The sequence below is a fragment of the Coregonus clupeaformis genome, chromosome 35 (genome assembly GCF_020615455.1).
Source record: "Coregonus clupeaformis isolate EN_2021a chromosome 35, ASM2061545v1, whole genome shotgun sequence".
In the NCBI taxonomy this organism is placed as follows: Eukaryota; Metazoa; Chordata; class Actinopteri; order Salmoniformes; family Salmonidae; genus Coregonus; species Coregonus clupeaformis.
In genome coordinates, this window is record NC_059226.1 from 1,703,698 (window position 1) to 1,730,618 (window position 26,921).

At 42.2% G+C, this 26,921-nt stretch overlaps 1 protein-coding gene across 2 annotated transcripts in view; it reads left to right on the forward strand.

Annotated features, from left to right (window-relative positions):
* The window catches only part of LOC121551176 (nuclear body protein SP140-like protein), a 46,473-nt gene extending 20,551 nt beyond the window's left edge, over positions 1-25,922 (forward strand). For both annotated transcript variants that reach the window (XM_041863722.2, XM_041863723.2), the window contains exons 4-15: positions 4,232-4,351; positions 6,021-6,154; positions 16,340-16,387; positions 16,954-17,002; positions 21,511-21,720; positions 22,448-22,587; positions 22,974-23,042; positions 24,224-24,351; positions 24,539-24,656; positions 24,846-24,920; positions 25,040-25,183; positions 25,420-25,922. In XM_041863722.2, coding sequence (XP_041719656.1) covers positions 4,232-4,351; positions 6,021-6,154; positions 16,340-16,387; positions 16,954-17,002; positions 21,511-21,720; positions 22,448-22,587; positions 22,974-23,042; positions 24,224-24,351; positions 24,539-24,656; positions 24,846-24,920; positions 25,040-25,183; positions 25,420-25,533 — 1,349 coding nt within the window. In that variant the 3' untranslated portion in view covers positions 25,534-25,922. The remainder of the gene's footprint in view (positions 1-4,231; positions 4,352-6,020; positions 6,155-16,339; positions 16,388-16,953; positions 17,003-21,510; positions 21,721-22,447; positions 22,588-22,973; positions 23,043-24,223; positions 24,352-24,538; positions 24,657-24,845; positions 24,921-25,039; positions 25,184-25,419) is intronic.
* Positions 25,923-26,921: the final 999 nt, after the last annotated feature.

Consider the following 26,921-nt stretch of genomic DNA (forward strand, 5'->3'; position numbering starts at 1 on the left):
TAGAAATCCAGGGCTTAAAAACAAAGGTGTCATTGTACGCTGATGATTCATGTTTTCTTTTAAATCCACAACTAGAATCCCTCCACAGCCTCATAGAGGATCTAGATACATTTTCTAACCTCTCTGGATTACAACCAAATTATGATAAATGTACTATATTACGTATTGGATCACTAAAAAATACAATTTTTACATTACCGTGTAGTTTACCAATACAATGGTCTGATGGTGATGTGGATATACTCGGAATACATATCCCAAATGAAATAAATGATCTCACTCCAATACATTTTAATAGAAAGTTAGCAAAAATAGATAAGATCTTGCTACCATGGAAAGGTAAATACCTGTCTATTTGTGGAAAAAAATCACCCAGATTTAGTATTATCCCAGTTTACCTATTTGCTTATGGTCTTGCCTACGCCTAGCGAACAGTTTTTAAAATGATATGAGAAAAAAATATTCCATTTTATTTCGAACGGCAAGCCAGACAAAATTAAACAGGCCCATTTATATAATGAATATGAATTTAGAGGACAGAAATTATTAAACATTAAAGCATTAGACCTATCACTAAAAGCTTCAGTCATACAAAAGTTATACTTAAATCCGAACTGGTTCTCAAGCAAATTAGTAAGATTGTCTCACCCCATGTTCAAGAATGGCCTTTTTCCCTTTATTCAGATCACAACCTCTCACTTTCAGTTATTTTAAAAGGAATTTATCTCAAAAATATTGTTATTTTTAAAACAAGCCATAGAAATTTGGTTGCAATTTCAGTTTAATCCACCAGAAAAGACAGAACAAATAATGCAACAAATATTGTGGTTAAACTCAAATATACTAAATGATTTTAAAAAATACATTATTTTATAATAAAATGTTTACAAAAGGTATAATCTTTGTAAAATATATCATAAATAGGACTGGTGGAGTTATGTCACATATGCAGCTAAGAAAAATAAATGGAAATATCTGTTCTACCAAAATTACAACTAATTGCAGCATTACCACAAAAAATGGAAGAGGAAAGTGGAAGGGGGGAAAGTAAGGAACTTGTCTGTCGGCCCTGCATTAAAGACCAAAATTGTTTAATGAAAATGGTGATAAATAAAAATATATACTAGTTTCATTTAAGGACCAACAAATTGACACATGTACTGTATAGATTGCAAAATAGTTGGGAAGAGATTATCGATGTACCGATTCCATGGCACATGGTTTATGAACTAATACACAAAACAACGATGGATTCAAAACTTAGAAATGTTTCAATTTAAATTATTATACAAAGTTCTTGCAACCAATAGAATGTTATATATATGGGGGATACAACCTTCCCAGCGCTACAGATTTAGCTGCGAAGAGACAGAGTCATTAGATCATTTATTTTGGTACTGTCCCGAGTGGCGCAGTGGTCTAAGGCACTGCATTGCAGTGCTAGCTGTGCCACTAGATCCTGGTTCGAATCCAGGCTCTGTCGTAGCCGGCCGTGACCAGGAGACCCATAGGGCGGCGCACAATTGGCCCAGCGTCGTCCAGGGTAGGGGAGGGAATGGCCGGCAGGGATGTAGCTCAGTTGGTAGAGCATGGCGTTTGCAACGCCAGGGTTGTGGGTTCGATTCCCATGGGGGGCCAGTATGCAAAATAAAAAATTATAATGTATGCACTCACTAACTGTAAGTCGCTCTGGATAAGAGCGTCTGCTAAATGACTAAAATGTAAATGTAAAATGTCCATATGTAGCTTGTTTTTGGTCACAGGTCCAGGAATGGCTGAAGAATTGCAACATTTACCTGGTTACTACATGATTACATATGTGTTATTTCATAGTTTTGATGTCTTCACTATTATTCTACAATGTAGAAAATTGTAAAAAAATAAATCAAAACCCTTGAATGAGTAGGTGTTCTAAAACGTTTGACCGGTAGTGATATATATACAGTGGGGAGAACAAGTATTTGATACACTGCCGATTTTGCAGGTTTTCCTACTTACAAAGCATGTAGAGGTCTGTAATTTTTATCATAGGTACACTTCAACTGTGAGAGACGGAATCTAAAACAAAATTCCAGAAAATCACATTGTATGATTTTTAAGTAATTAATTTGCATTTTATTGCATGACATAAGTATTTGATCACCTAACAACCAGTAAGAATTCCGGCTCTCACAGACCTGTTAGTTTTTCTTTAAGAAGCCCTCCTGTTCTCCACTCATTACCTGTATTAACTGCACCTGTTTGAACTCGTTACCTGTATAAAATACACCTGTCCACACACTCAATCAAACAGACTCCAACCTCTCCACAATGGCCAAGACCAGAGAGCTGTGTAAGGACAATTGTAGACCTGCACAAGGCTGGGATGGGCTACAGGACAATAGGTAAGCAGCTTGGTGAGAAGGCAACAACTGTTGGCGCAATTATTAGAAAATGGAAGAAGTTCAAGATGACGGTCAATCACCCTCGGTCTGGGGCTCCATGCAAGATCTCACCTCGTGGGGCATCAATGATCATGAGGAAGGTGAGGGATCAGCCCAGAACTACACGGCAGGACCTGGTCAATGACCTGAAGAGAGCTGGGACCACAGTCTCAAAGAAAACCATTAGTAACACACTACGCCGTCATGGATTAAAATCCTGCAGCGCACGCAAGGTCCCCCTGCTCAAGCCAGCGCATGTCCAGGCCCGTCTGAAGTTTGCCAATGACCATCTGGATGATCCAGAGGAGGAATGGGAGAAGGTCATGTGGTCTGATGAGACAAAAATATAGCTTTTTGGTCTAAACTCCACTCGCCGTGTTTGGAGGAAGAAGAAGGATGAGTACAACCCCAAGAACACCATCCCAACCGTAAAGCATGGAGGTGGAAACATCATTCTTTGGGTATGCTTTTCTGCAAAGGAGACAGGACAACTGCACCGTATTGAGGGGAGGATGGATGGGGCCATGTATCGCGAGATCTTGGCCAACAACCTCCTTCCCTCAGTAAGAGCATTGAAGATGGGTCGTGGCTGGGTCTTCCAGCATGACAACAACCCCAAAACACACAGCCAGGGCAACTAAGGAGTGGCTCCGTAAGAAGCATCTCAAGGTCCTGGAGTGGCCTAGCCAGTCTCCAGACCTGAACCCAATAGAACATCTTTGGAGGGAGCTGAAAGTCCGTATTGCCCAGCGACAGCCCCGAAACCTGAAGGATCTGGAGAAGGTCTGTATGGAGGAGTGGGCCAAAATCCCTTCTGCAGTGTGTGCAAACTTGGTCAAGACCTACAGGAAACGTATGATCTCTGTAATTGCAAACAAAGGTTTCTGTACCAAATATTAAGTTCTGCTTTTCTGATGCATCAAATACTTATGTCATGCAATAAAATGCAAATTAATTACTTAAAAATCATACAATGTGATTTTCTGGATTTTTGTTTTAGATTCCGTCTCTCACAGTTGAAGTGTAACTATGATAAAAATTACTACATGCTTTGTAAGTAGAAAAACCTGCAAAATCGGCAGTGTATCAAATACTTGTTCTCCCCACTGTATATAGAAAATATATATATGGGGGTGTGATGGGTGATTTCGAAGGAGTCAGGCGCAGGAGGGTAAATCATAGAATAACAGGATTTATTCTGAAACACAGAGTTACGCAGAAATGCGTCAAAACACTCCAGTTCGCAAAACAGCCGCACTGGAAATAACAAGGCAAACAGGGAAATATCCCGCCGATATAAAATACACGGAGCTCCACCAAGCTTCTCTACCCTCTAATAAACAATCACACACAAAGACAAGGGGGCAGAGGGAACACTTATACCAGTACTGATGAGGGGATATGAACCAGGTGTGTGTAATAAACAAGACAAAACAAATGGAATGATGAGATGAGGAGCGGCAGTGGCTAGAAGGCCGGTGTCGACAAACGCCGAAGCCTGCCTGAACAAGGAGAGGAGGCAGCTTCGGAGGAAGTCATGACAGGTGGATTGGAAATGATGCCGACAATTACATTGATGGAAGCTACAATCTATCTGCAATATTAAAGCTGATCTACCCCTAAAATTTAAATTAAAATAAATAAGTCTAAAGTACCTCTGTAATTTCAAACAGAGATGTTCTGAAATAAATATTGACTCCTGAATTAATAGCGTAGGAAGTCATTTTCTTTTTTTGGGGGGGTGACATATTTATTTATTTATTTTCAAGACACATCTTAATGACTGTCCCCAACGTGTCCCAATGCAGGTTCTCCTTTAAGGAAGGGGGAGAAAGCTGACATCTGGACCTGGCCCATGTACAAGACCCAGCTCCCAATCACCTGTGGGTACAAAGAAGGCATGCTCAATAGGGACAAGCTGGCCAAAGGTAGGTCGCAACAATGGACTTAATATTATGTGTTTGTGTGTAATGGTGGATGTGGTTTGGCCCGAATAACCTTTCCTGAGACCTTAAAAGTGGCAATCTGCAGTTGCTACATCCATTTTTGGACTTATACATTTATGATATGTACCCATGAATTCTTGAGAATATAACTTATAAATACCTCATGAGCTTAGTTCAACTGTCTTACCCCATCAGAACAAAATACTCCAATGTTTGTAAACAAAGTAAATGTAAACAAACACTGCATACCTTCAAAACATGGTTAAAACTATAATGTTAATAACGTAGATGGTCAGTCCTTGCCTCCATAGCTCTTTTTTTCCAGGCCCATCCTTCAGCTTTTTACCGAAACATTGGTGGGGAAAACACATTGTTATTGTTTCATTTGCTGATTGCCCCTTTAAAAACTCCTCGAGACCAAGGCCCGTATCCACAAAGCATCTCAGAAAAGGTCCTATGAATTTTTTAAGACAGTTTTAAGACAAAAAAAAACTCCCAGTTCAGAGTAGGTTTTATGATGGTGTTAAGACACTGTTCAGATAAACTCTGAGCCAGGAGTAAAATCAACTCATAAACTTTTATCTCAGCTAGTAATCACGACAGTTTGAGGTACCGCAAAGGAAGGATAGTGATGAGGCTCATTGACATTGCAAATGATGGGGAATAACCAATCGTGAGGAGGCGTTGCCAGCTGTGAACTCTACAGGTAACACGTAACCATGGTGAATGTGACTGTAGCCGACATCAAATGTTGCAATGGTAAAAAGTTTGATATCACTTTGCCTACTCTAATATATTAGCATGCATATATATTTTTTAACCAATTCTGATGGTTATTAATAGCGGAATTTTGCCAATATTACCGTTATATAAACACAATCGTCACTTCCGTTTAACAACTCTGAACAGTTTTGGCACAGTAGGCATCAATTCACTTGCCAATAATGTTGCATACAACGTTGCATACAGCGTTTGAAAGGTCTATCATTTTCATCGAACACAATCAAAGTCAATATAAGCCCTAGATGCCTTCAATTGCCCAATTTATAGGCATGCCCAATTTAGACATATTTTTTCAACAAAGTGATGTTATGTAGATAAATAAATAATCAAAAGAAAACTTGTTTATTTATTAGCCTAGTGGTTCTAAGTATTTAGTCATATCATTGTGAAATAGGCCTCTTGAAATTGTTGCCAAAAGCTCAAGAGATACTGTTACAATTAGGTCTAGATTATTTATGGATTGATCATATAGAAATATCAAAACATTCTTTTAACAACTCCAAAGTAATTGCATGTGGTGCAGGAACCACTGACTCACTGTGTTTTTCTATTATCAAGACACCTGCTGGTAACTCTTAACTGGTTAGGACAGCTCATGAGGTGTACAAAATATATGTCGACTAGGTGTGACTCATGACTAAAGGCTTCAAGGATAGCTTTAATTTTCTACCCATCAGCACTTACAATACATGATCTACTCTGATACCCTTTGTGAATATGGGCCCAGATCTAATGCATATTGTGATGTGCAGGAGACCCAGGTTTCAATCACAGTCAGACACATGTGTACTACAGTCCATTAGACATTGCATGGTTTTCATTTGTGGTGGTGTGTATGATGTCTGACTTCCTCATTGGTTTGTCTCAGGGGAGAAGTGCATTGTGGTCCAGGGTCGCTGGTTCACCCCAAGTGGCTTTGAGGAGTTTGGGGGAAAGAAGAGCAGTAAGAACTGGAAGGACAGTATCCGCTGTAGAGACACCCCTCTGGGAAAACTGATCCAGGTACAGCATATATTTTGATTAATTTTATTTGACAATTAAAAACACAATTCAACCAGACAATGCATTTAAAATCATCAAAGATAAAACAGAAAAGTTGAACAGCTTGGTCACTTTTCATTCTCTAATCAGGCCAATGTCATTTGGACAATGTTGCCATACACTACACTCTGGGATATATATAGGTCTGTATCATATACAGTATCATATACAGTATCATAAACAGTATCATATAGGTTAGACTGGTGTGTATTTCTCAGCACCAGTATATCTTACAAAACTATTTTCAATATTAGGAGAAACACCAAGATCTTGGGTTGAAATGGGGTCCCTTTTTATCCTCATATCTTATTCCAACATGGAGTCACTGTAAGACAGGTTGACATTCACAAGGCCACAGGGCCAGACGGATTACCAGGACACGGACTCAGAGCATGCACTGACCAGCTGGCAAGTGTCTTCACTGACATTTTCAACCTCTCCCTGACCCAGTCTGTAATACCTAGGAACCTTCAATCAGACCACCATAGTCCCTGTGCCCAAGAATGCCAAGGTACCTGTCTAAATTACTATTACCCCGTAGCGCTCACATCTGTAGCCAATGAAACGCTTTGAAAGGCTAGTCATGGCTCACATCAACACCATCATCCCAGACACCCTGGACTAACTCCAATTCGCATACCGTCCCAACAGATCCACAGATGACGCAATCTATATTGCAATCCACACTGCCCTTTCCCACTTGGACAAAAGGAACACCAACTTGAGAATGCTGTTCATTGACTACAGCACAGCGTTCAACACCATAGTACCCTCCAAGCCCATCACTAAGATAGGGACCCTGGGACGAAACACATCCCTCTGCAACTGGATCTTGGACTTCCTGACGGACGCGCCCAGGTGGTAAGGGTAGGCAACAACACATCCGCCACTCTGACCCTCAAGACCAGGGCCCCTCAGGGGTGCGTGCTTAGTCCCCTCCTGTACTCCCTGTTCACCCACGACTGCGTGGCCACGCATAACTCCAACACCATCATTAAGTTTGCAGATGACACAACGGTAATAGGCCTGATCACCGACAACGTTGAGATAGCCTATAGGGAGGAGGTCAGAGACCTGTCAGTGTAGTGCCAGGACAACAACCTCTCCCTCAATGTCAGCAAGACAAAGGAACTGATCGTGGACTACAGGAAATGGAGTGCCGAGCACGCCCCCATTCACATCGACAGGGCTGTAGTGGAGCCGGTCGAGAGCTTCAAGTTCCTCGGTGTCCACATCACTAAGGAACTATCATGATCCAAACACACCAACACAGTCGTGAAGAGGACACGACAAGGCCTCTTCCCCCTGAGGAGGCTGAAAAGATTTAGCATGGGCCCTCAGATCCTCAAAAAGTTCTACAGCTGCACTATCGAGAGCATCCTGACTGGCTGCATCACCGCTTGGTATGGCAACTGCTTGGCATCCGACCGCAAGGCGCTACATAGGGTAGTGCATACGGCCCAGTACATCACTGGGACCAAGCTCCCTGCCATCCAGGACCTCTATACCAGATGGTGTCAGAGGAAGGCCCAAAAAATGGCAAAGACTCCAGCCACCCAAGCCATAGACTGTTCATTCTGCTACCGCACGGTAAGCGGTACCAATGCACCAAGTCTGGAACCAACAGGACCCTGAACAGCTTCTACACCCAATCCATAAGGCTTCTAAACAAGACTGCTAAATAGCTAATCAAATGGCTACCCAGACTACCTGCATTGACCCTTTTTTGCAATAACTATCTTGCACAGACTCTATGCACACAACCTGGACTCTACCCACACATTCATACATACTTACACTGACACCCCAACACACACATACAAACACACACTACATACACCCACATGGGATTAATATTTTCCAGAGAATCTATTTTTTTTCTCCCCAATTTCGTGATATCCAATTGGTAGTTACAGTCTTGTCCCATCGCTGCAACTCCCGTCCGAAACACAACCCACCAAGCCACACTGTTTCTTGACATACTGCTCGCTTAACCCGGAAGCCAGCCGCACCAATGTGTGGGAGAAAACGCCACAAGGAGTCGCTAGAGCGCGATGGCACTAGGACATCCCAGCCGGCCAAACCCTCCCGTAAACCGGGACAACGCTGGGGCAATTGTGTGCCGTCTCATGGGTCTCCCGGTCGCGGCCGGCTGTAACACAGCCCGGGATCGAACCCGGATCTGTAGTGGCACCTTGATAGAATGATCTTTCATCGCCAATCACATTGTTGTGAATTGCAAAACAGGCCGTTTCTAAATTCCGAGCATTATCATGTTCCTCAATTAATTCAGCGCATTTCAGCAGTAGGCTATCTCAACACAGAGCGCACCCCGACTATAGCGTTGTCAAATCATACAAACGGCAGTCAAATGGCAATTGAAATGTCCAAAGTTGCTAAGCTTGCTAGATAACCTAATCAACGAATGTCCAAATATTTTGGCAAAGTCTAGTTGATGATTATACAGATACCAGATCATCTCATGAATAACGAAGTGAAGAGTGCAAATAGTTTAAGTATCAAGGTATGTTAATATCCATATCTACTGTCATATCGTTTGTTGATCACACATTCTCTACCGAAGCTCTCATATGGGCAGCAAGTACGAGACAGGGCTGAGAAGTGGGGGAAATTTTATAGCGGTATTTTGATATGCATAGGCGAGAGACGTGCTTTCAGAACGCAACCTATATACAGTGGGGAGAACAAGTATTTGATACACTGCCGATTTTGCAGGTTTTCCTACTTACAAAGCATGTAGAGGTCTGTAATTTTTATCATAGGTACACTTCAACTGTGAGAGACGGACTCTAAAACAAAAATCCAGAAAATCACATTGTATGATTTTTAAGTAATTAATTTGCATTTTATTGCATGACATAAGTATTTGATCACCTACCAACCAGTAAGAATTCCGGCTCTCACAGACCTGTTAGTTTTTCTTTAAGAAGCCCTCCTGTTCTCCACTCATTACCTGTATTAACTGCACCTGTTTGAACTCGTTACCTAAAATTGTAGACCTGCACAAGGCTGGGATGGGCTACAGGACAATAGGCAAGCAGCTTGGTGAGAAGGCAACAACTGTTGGCGCAATTATTAGAAAATGGAAGAAGTTCAAGATGACGGTCAATCACCCTCGGTCTGGGGCTCCATGCAATATCTCACCTCGTGGGGCATCAATGATCATGAGGAAGGTGAGGGATCAGCCCAGAACTACACGGCAGGACCTGGTCAATGACCTGAAGAGAGCTGGGACCACAGTCTCAAAGAAAACCATTAGTAACACACTATGCCGTCATGGATTAAAATCCTGCAGCGCACGCAAGGTCCCCCTGCTCAAGCCAGCACATGTCCAGGCCCGTCTGAAGTTTGCCAATGACCAGCTGGATGATCCAGAGGAGGAATGGGAGAAGGTCATGTGGTCTGATGAGACAAAAATAGAGCTTTTTGGTCTAAACTCCACTCGCCGTGTTTGGAGGAAGAAGAAGGATGAGTACAACCCCAAGAACACCATCCCAACCGTGAAGCATGGAGGTGGAAAAATCATTATTTGGGGATGCTTTTCTGCAAAGGGGACAGGACGACTGCACCGTATTGAGGGGAGGATGGAAGGGGCCATGTATCGCGAGATCTTGGCCAACAACCTCCTTCCCTCAGTAAGAGCATTGAAGATGGGTCGTGGCTGGGTCTTCCAGCATGACAACGACCCGAAACACACAGCCAGGGCAACTAAGGAGTGGCTCTTCCAGACCTGAACCCAATAGAACATCTTTGGAGGGAGCTGAAAGTCCGTATTGCCCAGCGACAGCCCCGAAACCTGAAGGATCTGAAGAAGGTCTCTATGGAGGAGTGGGCCAAAATCCCTGCTGCAGTGTGTGCAAACCTGGTCAAGACCTACAGGAAACGTATGATCTCTGTAATTGCAAACAAAGGTTTCTGTACCAAATATTAAGTTCTGCTTTTCTGATGTATCAAATACTTATGTCATGCAATAAAATGCAAATTAATTACTTAAAAATCATACAATGTGATTTTCTGGATTTTTGTTTTAGATTCCGTCTCTCACAGTTGAAGTGTACCTATGATACAAATAACAGACCTCTACATGCTTTGTAAGTAGGAAAACCTGCAAAATCGGCAGTGTATCAAATACTTGTTCTCCCCACTGTATTACAGAATAAAGTTAGGAATTTTCATGTGCGACAGGAGTCAGGATTTGGGGTTTCAGTGGGATTGGAACTGGATAGGAAAATAGCCTAGGCTCTAGGACAGGAGAAGATGTCCTTTTCCCTTATGCCTCTCTGAATTGTTAACAGACTTAATGTCTGCGACAGAGATGCCTATGTAGTGAATTGTGCATAGACCTATCAAATTTGTGACTGTCTGAAGAGTCACAATGACACCTCAAAGAGACACACGTTCTTTTATAGGCTATACTGTAGGGGTTTCCTGTAGGGTTTATTAATTGCATTCGGGTTGCGTGTGCAGTCCGGCAGTATCAATTATGCGTGTGCTTTGAATTCATGCCGACATTGTGTGAAGTTAATACGCTAGGCTAAAGGCTTCCATGGCTTTTGTGAAGTAAATACGCTAGGCTAAAGGCTTCCATGGCTTTTGTGACGTTAATACGCTAGGCTAAAGGCTTCCATGGCTTTAGTGAAGTTAATACGCTAGGCTAAAGGCTTCCATGGCTTTTGTGAAGTTAATACGCTAGACTAAAGGCTTCCATGGCTTTTGTGAAGTAAATACGCTAGGCTAAAGGCTTCCATGCAACAACCTGTTAGGAGAATGTGCTATTTAATTTTTTGCTAATCTGATGCTGCTCATATTGTGTATTTTATGGAATTGCATTAGTATTGACATTTGGGGAAAATGTCATTACATTTATCCGGGAAATGTGAAGTGTTTCCGGGACTGTCCCGGGATCCCGGTTACCGATGTCAATCCCTAACACCCACACAAACATAACATGCACACACATGCATACTGACACCACTCACACACACACACACTTTCCCACTCACGACATACGCTGCTGCTACTATTTATTATCTATCCTGTTGCCTAGTCACAATTCCCCTACCTACAGTACATAGCTACCTCAATTACCTCGTTATCTTTAACTCTGCATTGTTGGAAAAGGACCTGTAAGTAAGCATTTCACTGTTAGTCTAGACCTGTTGTTTACGAAGCGTGACAAATAACATTTTATTTTATTTTATAAGCCATCAAACACACTCTGTCCCATCGTGGGGTTGGATGTCACACAGTATTTGGTTGGTTGTCACAATGTTTACTAGTAGATTATTCCTTTTGTAACAAGAAGTGAAGCAATAGAGCAAACAGATTCTTAGAAATAGCCTTTCTTTGATCGAACAAAGAAAGGCTATTTCATTTTATGCCTTAAGAATAACAAATGACATTTTTAGTAAATGTGTGTCTATTCGTGTGTTTGAACACATATATGCGTGTGTGGGTGTGTGACAGGAAAATATGTGTATGAGAGAGAGGCAATGAAGGGACCTCTTTATAGCACAAGCACAAAAGAGCTTGGGATTTATTGTGTACTGGCAGTGTCTATGTTGATAGTGACAACCAACCCTACATTCCATGTGACAACCATCCCCAGCCATCCCCCTAATGATAATTAAAGACATGCTCTGGAACGTATACTTTTTTAAACCTCCCGCTTTGGGCTGGATGTGTCAATGGGTAGTTCATACAAGCATTATCTATGAGCAGAATAACTGTCTTACTCAATTAGCCATGAAATCCCTAGTTTGAAAGTGACTGTTTACTGGGACTTGTGCGGTGCCATTTTCCCTACATTTTCCCCCATGTGGGCCAGCCCCCTAGCAATTAGAGTTCTGCCCAATGAGCTTCAGCCCCTTGCCATTTGAGTGAAAGCTAGCTAGATGCACACAAAGCAGAGCGAGTGAGTGAGAGAGCAATGACATATCTGCAGATATGTGATGTAGGATGCAATTTTCGGGGACCAGTCAAAAGTTTGGACACACCTACTCATTCAAGGGTTTTTCTTTATTTTTACTATTTTCTACATTGTAGAATAATAGTGAAGACATCAAAACTATGAAATAAAACATATGGAATCATGTAGTAACCAAAAAAGTGTTAAACAAATCCAAATATATTTTATATTTCATATTCTTCAAATGTAGCCACCCTTTGCCTTGATGACAGCTTTGCACACTCTTGGCATTCTCTCAACCAGCTTCATGAGGAATGCTTTTCCAACAGTCTTGAAGGAGTTCCCACATATGCTGAGCACTTGTTGGCTGCTTTTCCTTCACTCTGCGGTCCAACTCATCCCAAACCATCTCAATTGGGTTGAGGTCGGGTGATTGTGGAGACCAGGTCATCTGATACAGCACTCCATCACTCTCCTTGGTCAAATAGCCCTTACCCAGCCTGGAGGTGTGTTTTGGGTCATTGTCCTGGTGAAAAACAAATGATAGTCCTACTAAGCGCAAACCAGATGGGATGGCGTATCGCTGCAGAATGCTGTGGTAGCCATGCTGGTTAAGTGTGCCTTGAATTCGAAATAAATCACAGACAGTGTCACCAGCAAAGCACCCCCACACCATCACACCTCCTCCTCCATGCTTCATGGTGAGAACCACACATGCAGAGTTTATCCGTTCACCTACTCTGCGTCTCACACAGCCACGGCGGATGGAATCAAAAATCTCAAATTTGGACTCATCAGACCAAAGGACAGATTTCCACCGGTCTAATGTCCATTGCTCATGTTTCTTGGCCCAAGCAAGTCTCTTCTTATTATTGGTGTCCTTTAGTAGTGGATTCTTTGCAGCAATTTGACAATGAAGGCCTGATTCACGCAGTCTCCTCTTAACAGTTGATATTGAGATGTGTCTGTTACTTGAACTCTGTGAAGCATTTATTTGGGCTGCAATCTGAGGTGCAGTTAACTCTAATGAACTTATCCTCTGCAGCAGAGGTAACTCTGGGTCTTCCTTTCCTGTGGCGGTCCTCATGAGAGCCAGTTCCATCATAGCGCTTGATGGTTTTTGCAACTGCACTTGAAGAAACGTTCAAAGTTCTTGAAATGTTCCGTATTGACTGACCTTCATGTCTTAAAGTAATGATGAACTGTCGTTTGTCTTTGCTTATTTGAGCTGTTCTTGCCATAATATGGACTTGGTCTTTTACCAAATAGGGCTATCTTCTGTATACCACCCCTACCTTGTCACAACACAACTGATTGGCTCAAATTAACTTTTAACAAGGCACACCTGTTAATTGAAATGCGTTCCAGGTGACTACCTCATGAAGCTGGTTGAGAGAATGCTAAGAGTGTGCAAAGCTGTCATCAAGGCAAAGGGTGGCTACTTTGAAGAATCTCAAATATTTTGATTTGTTTAACACTTTTTTGGTTACTACATGATTCCATATGTGTTATTTTATGTTTTGATGTCTTCACTATTATTCTACAATGTAGAAAATAGTACAAATAAAGAAAAACCCTTGAATGAGTAGCTGTGTTTTGACTGGTCCTGTATATTTCTTTTTTAGGGGGTAGATCAGCTTTAATATTGCAGATAGATTGTGGGTTCTATCAATGTAATTGTCTGCATCATTTCCAATCCCCCATATATATATATATTTTTTTTAAATATTTGTTTCCTTCTTTATCATTTTACCCTAATCCTACCACCCCTCCCCTAGGACAACAATACTTAGGCATCTACTTCCAGCATATACATACTATATACATTTTTTTCTGTGACACTGAATATTTTACATTAGTTATCTTTTTTGTTGTTGTTTTTAGTCCAACCCTTCAGCTACCCTCAACTCCTCCCATCTATCTCTATAATAATAATAATAATAATATGCCATTTAGCAGACGCTTTTATCCAAAGCGACTTACAGTCATGCGTGCATACATTTTTTGTGTATGGGTGGTCCCGGGGATCGAACCCACTACCTTGGCGTTTCAAGCGCCGTGCTCTACCAGCTGAGCTACAGAGGACCTAATTTCTATACATTTTTCAGCTGTGCTGTAATATTTCACAAAAGTTCTGAACCTTTCTATTCTAATAGTTTCTAAAGATTCTAAATGAAAGATGAATATTTTTACTAAAATTATTATTATATTATTGATCGATTGACTATGGCTTTTCAAGTCACCCAGCAGTGCTATTTGCAGAGTTAGTTCCAGGTAAATGTTGCATTCTTCAGCCATTCCTGAAACAAGCTACAGTTACGTAATTTAGCTGATGCTCTTATCCAGTGCGATTTACAGGAGCAATTAGGGTTAAGTGCCTTGCTCAAGGGCACATCGACAAGGGCTCTTAACCAGTAGGCTACCTGCCGCCCTACATATGGGCAGTACCGAAACAAGTGATCTAATGATTCTGTCTCTTCGCAGCTTGTATCCCTCATATACATAACATTCTATTGGTTGCAAGAACTTTTGTAAGACATCACAGTACAGTTGAAATATATATGGCAAATAGAAATCCTAGATGGATGGTGTTAAAAGATAGATGGGAGGTGTTGAATGGAATTGAAGGATGGGACTAATAACAACTAACAACAAACAATAACAAGATAACTAATAATGTAGGCACGCTGTGTCCATAATAAGTGTATGGGTTGTAGGTTGGGAGCTTTTGTGAAGGAGCACAGTTAGAAAGATATGGCATATAGAAGCAAACCGGATGGACATCATGAAAATGATCGGAGAGGTTGAGAGTAGAAGAAGTTCATGCAATAAAATGCAAATTAATTACTTAAAAATCATACAATGTGATTTTCTGGAATTTTGTTTTAGATTCCGTCTCTCACAGTTGAAGTGTACCTATGATAAAAAATTACAGACCTCTACATGCTTTGTAAGTAGGAAAACCTGTTAAATCGGCAGTGTATCAAATACTTGTTCTCCCCACTGTATATATATATGTATTTATGTGTGTATATATATATAAAAAAACATGGGGGATTGGAAGTGATGCAGACAATAACATTGATGGAAGTTACAATCTATCTGCAATATTAAGCTGTCAATTTGTTGGTCCTTAAATTAAACTGGTATACTTTTTTATTTATCACAATTTTGTTTAACCAATTTTGGTCTTTAATGTAGGGCCGTTCCACTTGCCTCTTCCATTTTTGTGGTAATGCTACAATCAGTTGGTTGTAATTTTGGATATAGCAGACATTTCCATAGATTTTTGTTAGCTGCATGTGTGACATAACTCCAAAAGTTATATTTATGATATCATTAACAAACATTATACTTTTTTAAAAATCAATTAGTATATTTGAGTTTCACCATAATATTTGTGGTAATATTTGTTCTGTCTTTTCTGATGGATTAAACTGAAATTGCAACCAGTTTTCCTGTTATAAAAATAGCGATATTCTGGAGATTATTTCATTTTTAAATAACCGAAAGTGAGAGGTTGTAATCTGAATAAAGGGAAAAGGGCCATTTTTAACATGGGGTGAGCCATTCTTACTAATCTGCTGGAAAACCAGTACGGATTTAAGTACAACTTTTGTATGACTGAAGCCTTTAGTGAGAGGTTCAATGCTTTAATATGTAATAATTTCAGCCCTCCGAATTCATATTCATTATATAAATAGGCCCGTTTAATTTTGCCTGGCTTGCCATTCCAAATAAAGTGGAATATTTTTTGCTCATATAATTTTAAAAAACAAGTAGTTTGGTGTAGGCAGGGCCATAAGTAAATAGGTAAACTGAGATAAGACTAAATCATTTAAGATGCTAGTTACCATGTGGCTTGACCTAGGGACTCAGAAATAGGTTTGAAAAGCTCTCCCTTTCCTCTTTTCAACAAACGTACGTGTTCATGGATACTCCCATAATTCAAACATTTACAAACAAAATATCACACATTTGTTTTTTTACATTTACCTATAAAAAACATAAATTCTCCTCACCTCAATGTTTTGTCATGCTGACATGAATTGACCAGGTGGATGAGTTCTTTCGAAGAATTCACACATTTTTGTTTTTCTGTAAAGAAACTAACTGTACAGGTATTTCACTGATATGCCATTCAGTCACTCAACACTCAGAATAAATGTCTGTCCCCCTTTCTCTCCCCCCTCACTTCACCATCCCACCCACCTCAGGAAGGTCATTTAACTTCACCAGATGTTAAAAGAAGAAAGAGTGCACAGGTAGGTGACCAATCTTTAAATATACCACATCCTCTAGATTAACAGCCAAACTTAATTGGACTATTTAGTTGTACAAATGCCCTCAAATGCTTAGTACATCCAAATCATACTGTATATCTATATAACAGTTCACCCACATCATTCTATGTAAAAAATTACTTTGTAATAACTGAATAAATAAATCTATCCTTGCCTTTATCAACTAAATATAATCCAGGTCCCCACGAATTAATAGAATGTAGCACATCATGGCAATTCGGCATAGGAAGATGTGTGACCATTGAAAATGCAAAGAAAGTGCAGCATCGTCATCGCATCTCAGTACATGTTGTTTATGAATGTTAGTCATGAATCAGTTTTATTGCAACATCTAAACTTGACAACAGCTTAGCCTTAGCCGTTGATATTGTGATGTTTCTACGGGCATGTATTTATATTTCTTAAGCGTGATCATACTTTGACCAATGATCATTTTCTTTGTCCATGTTATTACCATATTAGATAAAGAAAAGTATATTATGTGACTGATATATGTAAAACTGATCTGTCCCTTTTCTCCTATCTAGGCCAAGAGAACACTGTTTTCCTCCACCCAATCAGCGGTCTCAATCACAGGTATAGTTGAAGTCGGAAGTTTACATACACCTTAGTCAAATACATTTAAACTCAGTTTTTCACAATTCCTGACATTTAATCCAATTAAAAATTCCCTGTCTTAGTTCAGTTAGGGTCACCACTTTATTTTAAGAATGTGAAATGTCAGAATCATTTTACATTTACATTTACGTCATTTAGCAGACGCTCTTATCCAGAGTGACTTACAAATTGGTACCTTCACCTTATAGCCAGTGGGATAACCACTTTCCAATATGTTTTTTTTATTATTTTTTTGGGGGGGGGTGGTAAGTGGGGGGTAGAAGGATTACTTTATCCTATCCCAGGTATTCCTTAAAGAGGTGGGGTTTCAAGTGTCTCCGGAAGGTGGTGAGTGACTCCGCTGTCCTGGCGTCGTGAGGGAGCTTGTTCTACCATTGGGGTGCCAGAGCAGCGAACAGTTTTGACTGAGCTGAGCGGGAACTGTGCTTCCGTAGAGGTAGGGGGGCCAGCAGGCCAGAGGTGGATGAACGCAATGCCCTCGTTTGGGTGTAGGGACTGATCAGAGCCTGCAGGTACGGAGGTGCGGTTCCCCTCACAGCTCCGTAGGCAAGCACCATGGTCTTGTAGCAGATGCGAGCTTCAACTGGAAGCCAGTGGAGTGTGCGGAGGAGCGGGGTGACGTGAGAGAACTTGGGAAGGTTGAACACCAGACGGGCTGCGGCATTCTGGATGAGTTGTAGGGGTTTAATGGCACAGGCAGGGAGCCCAGCCAACAGCGAGTTACAGTAATCCAGACGGGAGATGACAAGTGCCTGGATTAGGACCTGTGCCGCTTCCTGTGTAAGGCAGGGTCGTACTCTCCGAATGTTGTAGAGCATGAACCTACAGGATCGGGTCACCGCCTTGATGTTAGCGGAGAACGACAGGGTGTTGTCCAGGGTCACGCCAAGGCTCTTTGCACTCTGGGAGGAGGACACAACGGAGTTGTCAACCATGATGGCGAGATCATGGAACGGGCAGTCCTTCCCCGGGAGGAAGAGCAGCTCCGTCTTGCCGAGGTTCAGCTTGAGGTGGTGATCCGTCATCCACACTGATATGTCTGCCAGACATGCAGAGATGCAATTCGCCACCTGGTTATAAGAAGGGGGAAAGGAGAAGATTAGTTGTGTGTTGTCTGCGTAGCAATGATAGGAGAGGCCATGTGAGGATATGACAGAGCCAAGTGACTTGGTGTATAGCGAGAATAGGAGAGGGCCTAGAACTGAGCCCTGGGGGACACCAGTGGTGAGAGCACGTGGTGCGGAGACAGATTCTCGCCACGCCACTTGGTAGGAGCGACCGGTCAGGTAGGACGCAATCCAAGAGTGAGCCGCGCCGGAAATGCCCAACTCGGAGAGGGTGGAGAGGAGGACCTGATGGTTCACAGTATCAAAGGCAGCAGACAGGTCTAGAAGGACAAGAGCAGAGGAGAGAGAGTTAGCTTTAGCAGTGCGGAGAGCCTCCGTGACACAGAGATGAGCAGTCTCAGTTGAATGACCAGTCTTGAAACCTGACTGGTTTGGATCAAGAAGGTCATTCTGAGAGAGATAGCAAGAGAGTTGGCTAAAGACGGCACGCTCAAGAGTTTTGGAGAGAAAAGAAAGAAGGGATACTGGTCTGTAGTTGTTGACATCGGAGGGATCGAGTGTAGGTTTTTTGAGAAGGGGTGCAACTCTCGCTCTCTTGAAGACGGAAGGGACATAGCCAGCGGTCAAGGATGAGTTGATGAGCGAGGTGAGGTAAGGGAGAAGGTCTCCGGAAATGGTCTGGAGAAGAGAGGAGGGGATAGGGTCAAGCGGGCAGGTTGTTGGGCGGCCGGCCGTCACAAGTCGCAAGATTTCATCTGGAGAGAGAGGGGAGAAAGAAGTCAAAGCATAGGGTAGGGCAGTGTGAGCAGGACCAGCAGTGTCATTTGACTTAACAAATGAGGATCGGATGTCGTCAACCTTTTTTTCAAAATGGTTGACGAAGTCATCCACAGAGAGGGAGGAGGGGGGGGGGGATTCAGCAGGGAGGAGAAGGTGGCAAAGAGCTTCCTAGGGTTAGAGGCAGATGCTTGGAATTTAGAGTGGTAGAAAGTGGCTTTAGCAGCAGAAACAGAGGAAGAAAATGTAGAGAGGAGGGAGTGAAAAGATGCCAGGTCCGCAGGGAGTCTAGTTTTCCTCAATTTCCGCTCGGCTGCCTGGAGCCCTGTTCTGTGAGCTCGCAATGAGTCGTCAAGCCACGGAGCAGGAGGGGAGGACCGAGCCGGCTGGGAGGATAGGGGACATAGAGAGTCAAATGATGCAGAAAGGGAGGAGAGGAGGGTTGAGGAGGCAGAATCAGGAGATTGGAGGGAGAAGGATTGAGCAGAGGGAAGAGATGATAGGATGGAAGAGTAGAGAGTAGCGGGAGAGAGAGAGCGAAGGTTGTGACGGCGCATTACCATCTGAGTAGGGGCAGAGTGAGTAGTGTTGGAGGAGAGCGAGAGAGAAAAGGATACAAAGAAGTGGTCGGAGACTTTAGATTTGACATTTACATTTACGACATTTAGCAGACGCTCTTATCCAGAGCGACTTACAAATTGGTGCATTCACCTTATTGGAGGGGAGTTGCAGTGAGATTAGTAGAAGAACAGCATCTAGTAAAGATGAGGTCAAGCGTATTGCCTGCCTTGTGAGTAGGGGGGGACGGTGAGAGGGTGAGGTCAAAAGAGGAGAGGAGTGGAAAGAAGGAGGCAGAGAGAAATGAGTCAAATGTAGACATAGGGAGGTTAAAGTCACCCAGAACTGTGAGGGGTGAGCCATCCTCAGGAAAGAAACTTATAATAGTAGAGAGAATGATTTATTTCAGCTTTTATTTCTTTCATCACATTCCCAGTGGGTCAGAGGTTTACATACACTCAATTCGTATTTGGTAGCATTGCCTTTAAATTGTTTAACTTGGGTCAAAGTTTTGGGTAGCCTTCCACAAGCTTCCCACAATAAGTTGGGTGAATTTTGGCCCATTCCTCCTGACAGAGCTGGTGTAACTGAGTCAGGTTTGTAGGCCTCCTTGCTCGCACACGTTTTTTCAGTTCTGCCCACACATGTTCTATAGGATTGAGGTCAGGGCTTTGTGATGGCCACTCCAATACTTTGACTTTGTTGTCCTTAAGCCATTTTGCCACAATTTTGGAAGTATGCTTGGGGTCATTGTCCATTTGGAAGACCCATTTGCGACCAAGATTTAACTTCCTGACTGATGTCTTGAGATGTTACTTCAATATATCCACATAATTGTCCTTCCTCGTGATGCCATCTATTTTGTGAAGTGCACAATTCCCTCCTGCAGCAAAGCACCCCCACAGCGTGATGCTGCCACCCCCGTGCTTCACAGTTGGGATGGTGTTCTTCGGCATGCAAGCCACCCCCCTTTTCCTCCAAACATAACGATGGTCATTATGGCCAAACAGTTATATTTTTGTTTCATCAGACCAGAGGACATTTCTCCAAAAAGTACAATCTTTGTCCCCATATGCAGTTGCAAACCGTATTCTGGCTTTTTTATGGAGGTTTTGGAGCAGTGGCTTCTTTCTTGCTGAGTGGCCTTTCAGGTTATGTCGATATAGGACTCGTTTTACTGTGGATATAGATAATTTTGTACCTGTTTCCTCCAGCATCTTCACAAGGTCCTTTGCTGTTGTTCTGGGATTGATTTGCACTTTTCGCACCAAAGTACGTTCATCTCTAGGAGACAGAACGCGGCTCCTTCCTGAGTGGTATGACGGCTGTGTGGTCCCATGGTGTTTATACTTCCGTACTATTGTTTGTACAGATGAACATGGTACCTTCAGGCGTTTGGAAATTGCTCCCAAGGATGAACCAGGCTTGTGGAGGTCTACAAAAAAAAATTATGTGGTCTTGGCTGATTTCTTTTGATTTTCCCATGATGTCAAGCAAAGAGGCACAGAGTTTGAAGGTAGGCCTTGAAATACATCCACAGGTACACCTCCAATTGACTCAAATGATGTCAATTAGCCTATCAGAAGCTTCTAAAGCCATGACATCATTTTCTGGAATTTTCCAAGCTGTTTTAAAGCACCGTCAACTTAGTGTATGTAAACTTCTGACCCACTGGAATTGTGATACAGTGAATTATAAGTGAAATAATCTGTCTGTAAACAATTGTTGGAAAAATTACTTGTGTCATGCACAAAGTAGATGTCCTAACCGACTTGCCAAAACTATAGTTAGTTTGTTAACAAGAAATGTGTGGAGTGGTTGAAAAACAAGTTTTAATGACTCCAACCTAAGTATATGTAAACTTCCGACATCAACTGTATGTACACCAATCACAACAATGGAATCTTTCTGAATCCTTCAGACATGACTATCTGGTAAAGGGGATGGTGTCTCTCTAACCGTGTGTTGTTGTTGTTATAAGGTTTTGTGAATAACACAGGCCTGACCCTTCACACTTATATAATAAACCACCTTTCCCTAAACCTCTGTTTATCCTTACTCCAGAATCTGAGGAGGATGACAATGATGAGATGGAAGAGGAGGAAGAAGAAGAAGCTGAGCAGGAAGGAGAGGAAGGAGAGAGAGGAGAGCAGGCAAACACTGCTGGAGGAGAGAGCAGTACAGGAGGCAGCCATGGTGTTGTGAAAAGGTCTGTCTTCAAAGTCACCTGTGGGGCCATCAATGGAACGCTACATAAGGATCGGTTTGCATCAGGTACGTTACATATTTTATTCTCTCAAGGTTTAATAAACATAAAAAATCCTATAGCTATTGCTGTGTCTCAGAAACTATTGGAGGTACTGGAGACACTTTTACATGTCGGCAACCCTCTTTCTCTGGCTGCACCTCAAATACTGCCCCCACTTAGTGCTTTTATCAAGCAGAAAACCCATGGCAGCAGATCCACAAGGTCTGCCATGAGAGGTGACTGTATAGTTCCCTTAAGGAAAAGCACCTTCAGTCAGACGGCTTTCACTGTGAGAGCTTCCCATGTCTGGAACACAACTGCCTTCAGACACACGTAACTGCGCCACACACAACCTGTCTGTAGTTTGTGAGGTGTGTAGATATTGTTTGTTCATTTTCTGTCTTTTGTTTGGTTGCTTTATGTGTTATGCTCTGTCTGTCTGCGTACTAAGTGTTACTTGTCATATGTTGCTCTCTATGTGCTCATTGTCTGTCTGTACTACGGGACTACGGTCGAAATTTTGCCAATTGGCTAAAACCGGCACTTTTACTGAAAATGTCTCTGCAAAAATAAACGTAATAAAGTAAAGTAAATGACACAGTTTTAGCTATTGTCGATAATACACTACAGGTTATTTTACCATAGCCCTATGTGACTGGTCAGCTGTCGTGTGCCATATTGGATTTATACTAGGGTTATGATAGGGTTTCATTTGAGATTTTCCTTCTGCCCCTATCTTCTCTGTTGCCCCAGGGTCGTGTGGAAAGAGCATCCGTACGGAGCTGCGCTGGATGACCCCTGTGGAGTTTATGACGGGGGGGTCAGCTCTGGCAGATGCCTCCTGGAAGAAAGACATCCAGTGGGACGGGAAACCACTCAGCGTCCTCATCGAGGTACAGAGGGAAAGAGAACGAGGAAGAGAGATGAAGAAGATGTGTGTTTGGCACTTACCAACCTACTGTACAAGGAATTGGAACACGACTCTCGACCTTCGCCTCCCCCAATTTCTTGGTATCCAATTGGTAGTTACAGTCTTGTCCCATCCCTGCAACTCCCGTACGGACACGGGAGAGGCGAAGGTCGAGAGTCGTGTGTCCTCCGAAACATCTCTAGTGGCACAGCTAGCACTGTGATGCAGTGCCTTAGACCACTGCGCCACTCGGGAGGCCCGGCTTAAGATAGTCTGCCAGGTCTTTAAGGACCTGTGATGAAAACATTTCCCTTCTTCAAAAACGTTTTACTAGTACTACTACTGTCTTTGTTTGTTTCTCATTTTCAGAGTAAGATCTTGGACATCCACTCTCTCTTGTGTAAATGCAAGCTGTGCAGCCCCACGGCCACAGACCGGGTAAGTTTCCCCCTCGACCCTCAGGAACATGGGAACAACATAGGAACAACCATTTCAGTTTCTCCTCATCGCTCAGCCACATATTGCCAGGGTATATCTGGTGGGCTTTCTGGAATAAGGACATGTGTATATAGTGTGGTAAAAGTGCAATAGATGATAAAATGAATGTTATTCTCTATTTCTTCGAGGTCACAATAGTTACATAGTCTTTCCTCGTCCATTTCACCATTATACCGACCTGTTTCAATACGCAGGGGCAATATCCCTGATCTTACACGTAGAGATCTCTTGCTTTTAGGTAGGTTGTACATAATATACTGTATCTCTCACACACAAATTCACCCTTAATCAAACAAAAGGTTCTCAATTTGGGTTTATGATTAATCATTTATTTTCATATTGTGTCATCAGTTGTTTTTTAATAGTGTCTCTGTCTCCCTTAATTTGGTTTTCGTTCAAATGTTCAAAGTCAGACTGCTGGAAAAGGTCCGACATTTCGGTTGCCCAGGCTCCTCCTGTGAAGAGATCCTTTGCTGGCTATTCTGGCAATTGGCATATCCAACAGTCTATTCCTAAGTCTCACCATGCACGCCTTCCATCTCACCTCACAGTGTTCCCAGCCCATGTCCCCAGTTATTGCCAGTATAGGTGCAAACTTGTGGACACCTAAAAAATAACGTACTGCTTTGAGATACCACCTAGCAATCCACACCCCTGCTGAATGGTCCAGAACAGGACACATGTCTGATACAGTTTGGAATATGTGGAATAACCATATATCTTTGAGTGTTATTATTTTTCCTATAACTCCCCCAAGAGCTCTAATTGCTGAGTCAGCCAGCAAAACTGAAAAACTTATCTCAGTACTTGGATTTCTAAAAATGCATTTTTGTTATTAAAAAATAAATCATGATTCTCCATCTTTTTCACCAATTGACATTTTCCGCAGGTCTTGTTCCGTTTCTGCCATCAAAATAATATCATCAGCATTTCATCATGATATCTTAATCCAATATTTAACTGTTTAATTATTTTTGCCAAAGCATTAATAAACATAGCAAACAGAATCGGTGATAAGGCGTCTTCTTGTTTTACATACATTCGTTAACACGCAAACAGGCAGTTGGTGCTTGATTGTTATCCAATTCCTTCTCACCTTTCTCTCTTCTCTGTCTTGGCAGCACGATCAGGACAACGATGACGACTGCTTCATCTGTAGGAGCCAGGGCAGCTTGATATGCTGTGATAAGTGTCCTCGCTCCTTCCATCAGAGATGTCATCTTCCTAATGTGGATGACTCTATGCTGGGGTGAGAAGAGTTGAGGGTTGATGAGAGAGAGAGTGAGAGAAAGAGATTGATAGAAGAGAGGTCTGTTTGTTCTGTGTAGGTAAACTTAGCTGTAAGCTTATTTGTGCACTATTGAAAATGTGTGTGTGTGTGTGTGTGTGTGTGTGTGTGTGTGTGTGTGTGTGTGTGTGTGTGTGTGTAATCACAGGGATAATCGTCTGTGGATGTGTACATTATGTGTACTGAGGGACAGTCAGTCGTGGCATTACCCCAAACAAATGACCTACCAGGAAGCCTTGACCTGCCGAATCTCTGACCACCTACTGGTGAGGAGCCTGAATTAATGACTGCTACCATTGGGCCAATTGCCTGTCAATCAATCAATTAATCAACCTATCCATCTGTCAGTCTGTCCATTATAAGGATCACGAAATACTTGACATTAAATAATTATTCAGAATTAAATGTAAACAAGCTTTGAGCAGTCACATTAAGGTGCGTGTTTACTCTGACAGGAATGCCACTACCTCCTGCTGTGTCTGTACCACGCGGACGAGGACAAGATCTTTGTGTCAGATCCTTGCATCAATGTAAGTCTCTCTCTCTCTTTCTCTCTCTCTCTCTCTCTCTCTCTCTCTCTCTCTCTCTCTCTCTCTGTGTGTGCGTGTGAAAGTTTACATATATCTCTGTCTGTATGTTTCATTGCCAGGTGAGAAACTACACCAGTGTGATTAAGACCCCTATATGGCTGGACAGGGTTGTGGAAAAGCTGCAGCAGAATCTCTACCAGTCAGTGCAACAGTTTGTGTCTGACGTGTTGCTTATCTTCACCAACTGTGCCACATTTAACAGGGTAAGACTGCACTACTGCAGTATCCAATGTGAAGACTCAGGGCTAACATTTTTTAAATAAATCTTGGAATTATTAACTCAACTTTACTTATGCTAATGCATGAATAACACTTTAAAAAATGTGCCTTTGTTTAATCCATAACAAAGCTACATTAGGCAAAATGAGTTGTGTTAATTGCATTTCTACCTTGTTTATTATGTTTTCTATACAATTGTGTCTGTCTTTCTTTTCTGAAGGACAATGCAGAGTTCCGTGGGATGGGCGAAAGATTGAAGAATCTATTTGAGAGAGAGTTCAAGAGTACATTCAGCATCCAACTTCAGCATCCAACTGCATCCAACAGCCAGTAGAGCCTTCATCAAGTCTGTACGGTTATCTCACTATGAGACAACAGGGAATATTCACCATGCCCTGGTTTTTGTATACAGCCTTCATACAGACTTGTACACCAAGTTGTACAGATCTTATTTTCCATGCATGTACATTATTATCCATCTAGTCCTTTCATGAATTGTTTTCATTCGTTCTACCAGTCAAAAATGTGTGTGTGTGATAATAATTGAAATAGAATGATGGTGATAACATTGCATTTCATACAGTAAATGTCCTAACTTCTCATGCAAGAGCCTTAGAAGTCCTTACCTTCCAGGCTTCTTACTTCTGGTTAGGCCTTACTAGATTTATGTCCAGGGATTCTGTCGAATAAAACTAAAGATGTTCTAAAACATTGTTCAACATACTGTAGGTCTACTTGTTTGACTGTGTGTAGCCTACCAGAATGGGGTTCTTTTGAGGAGAATATCCTCAGACAGAGCAGCAGCGCCCTCTTTAGGGCAGTTTGTGCAGCGTCTGCGTTGCGTCTCTGCCCTCGTGCAGGGCCTGCGAACGCTGGTAACGTCACCACAATTGCCAGCAGCGAATCCCTGCCCAGAGCTGCGCATCAGTGTTGCGCAGATATACTTGGTAAAGAACGCAGCCATTTCTCTTCAGCTTGTTGTAAAGCCACAGGTCCGAGAATGCAAATACTGCAATAGTGGCTGATGTTGGATTTGTAGGCAAATTTCTTTATATCTAATTGAAAGACTAAAACTTTTTCCTTCTCATAAACATTGAGAGAAACAGACACATAGGCAGCCTATTTCGACGGGGTCGGTCGATTCCATAGCCAATAAAGTGCGCTTGGTAGACGCGGTAATGTCATTTAATATCACTGTAAAAAATGAATACTCCGAGTCCTTAGACTCGCTGCTTTTGGATAAAAGAGATTTTTTTAAATAACTAAACCAAGATAGACCACAGCCTGTCGTTTCCAATGGGAACAAATGAGCCATAGTGGACAGAAGCAAGGAGGGGAGGGGGGGCAGAGCCAAGCACGAGCTAGCGAAATCGTATTGGCGCGTTCTAGCCTCATCTGCATATTTCCGTTAGGGAACGCCTACTATGTGAAGTGCGCGTGTGCAATAACTCAATTCGCCTTTGCAGTCTACAAACCTTAGTCCACTCTGTTCATAACAAATTCTAGTTTGGGGAACAGAAAACTGTATTGAGATAAAATGTTTCATTGATGAGAACATTTGCGGAATGTCGGCCAAAATCCATCTCGTTCCATCTTCTCCCACTGCCCGCCAGTGGGCTTCCTCTCAGTACCATATTTGGTAGTGAGTGGAGATGCCAAGCGGATGCTTCACATTTAAACATCCAGTTAAATATCTGTCTTATTGTTCTATGTGTGATGTCA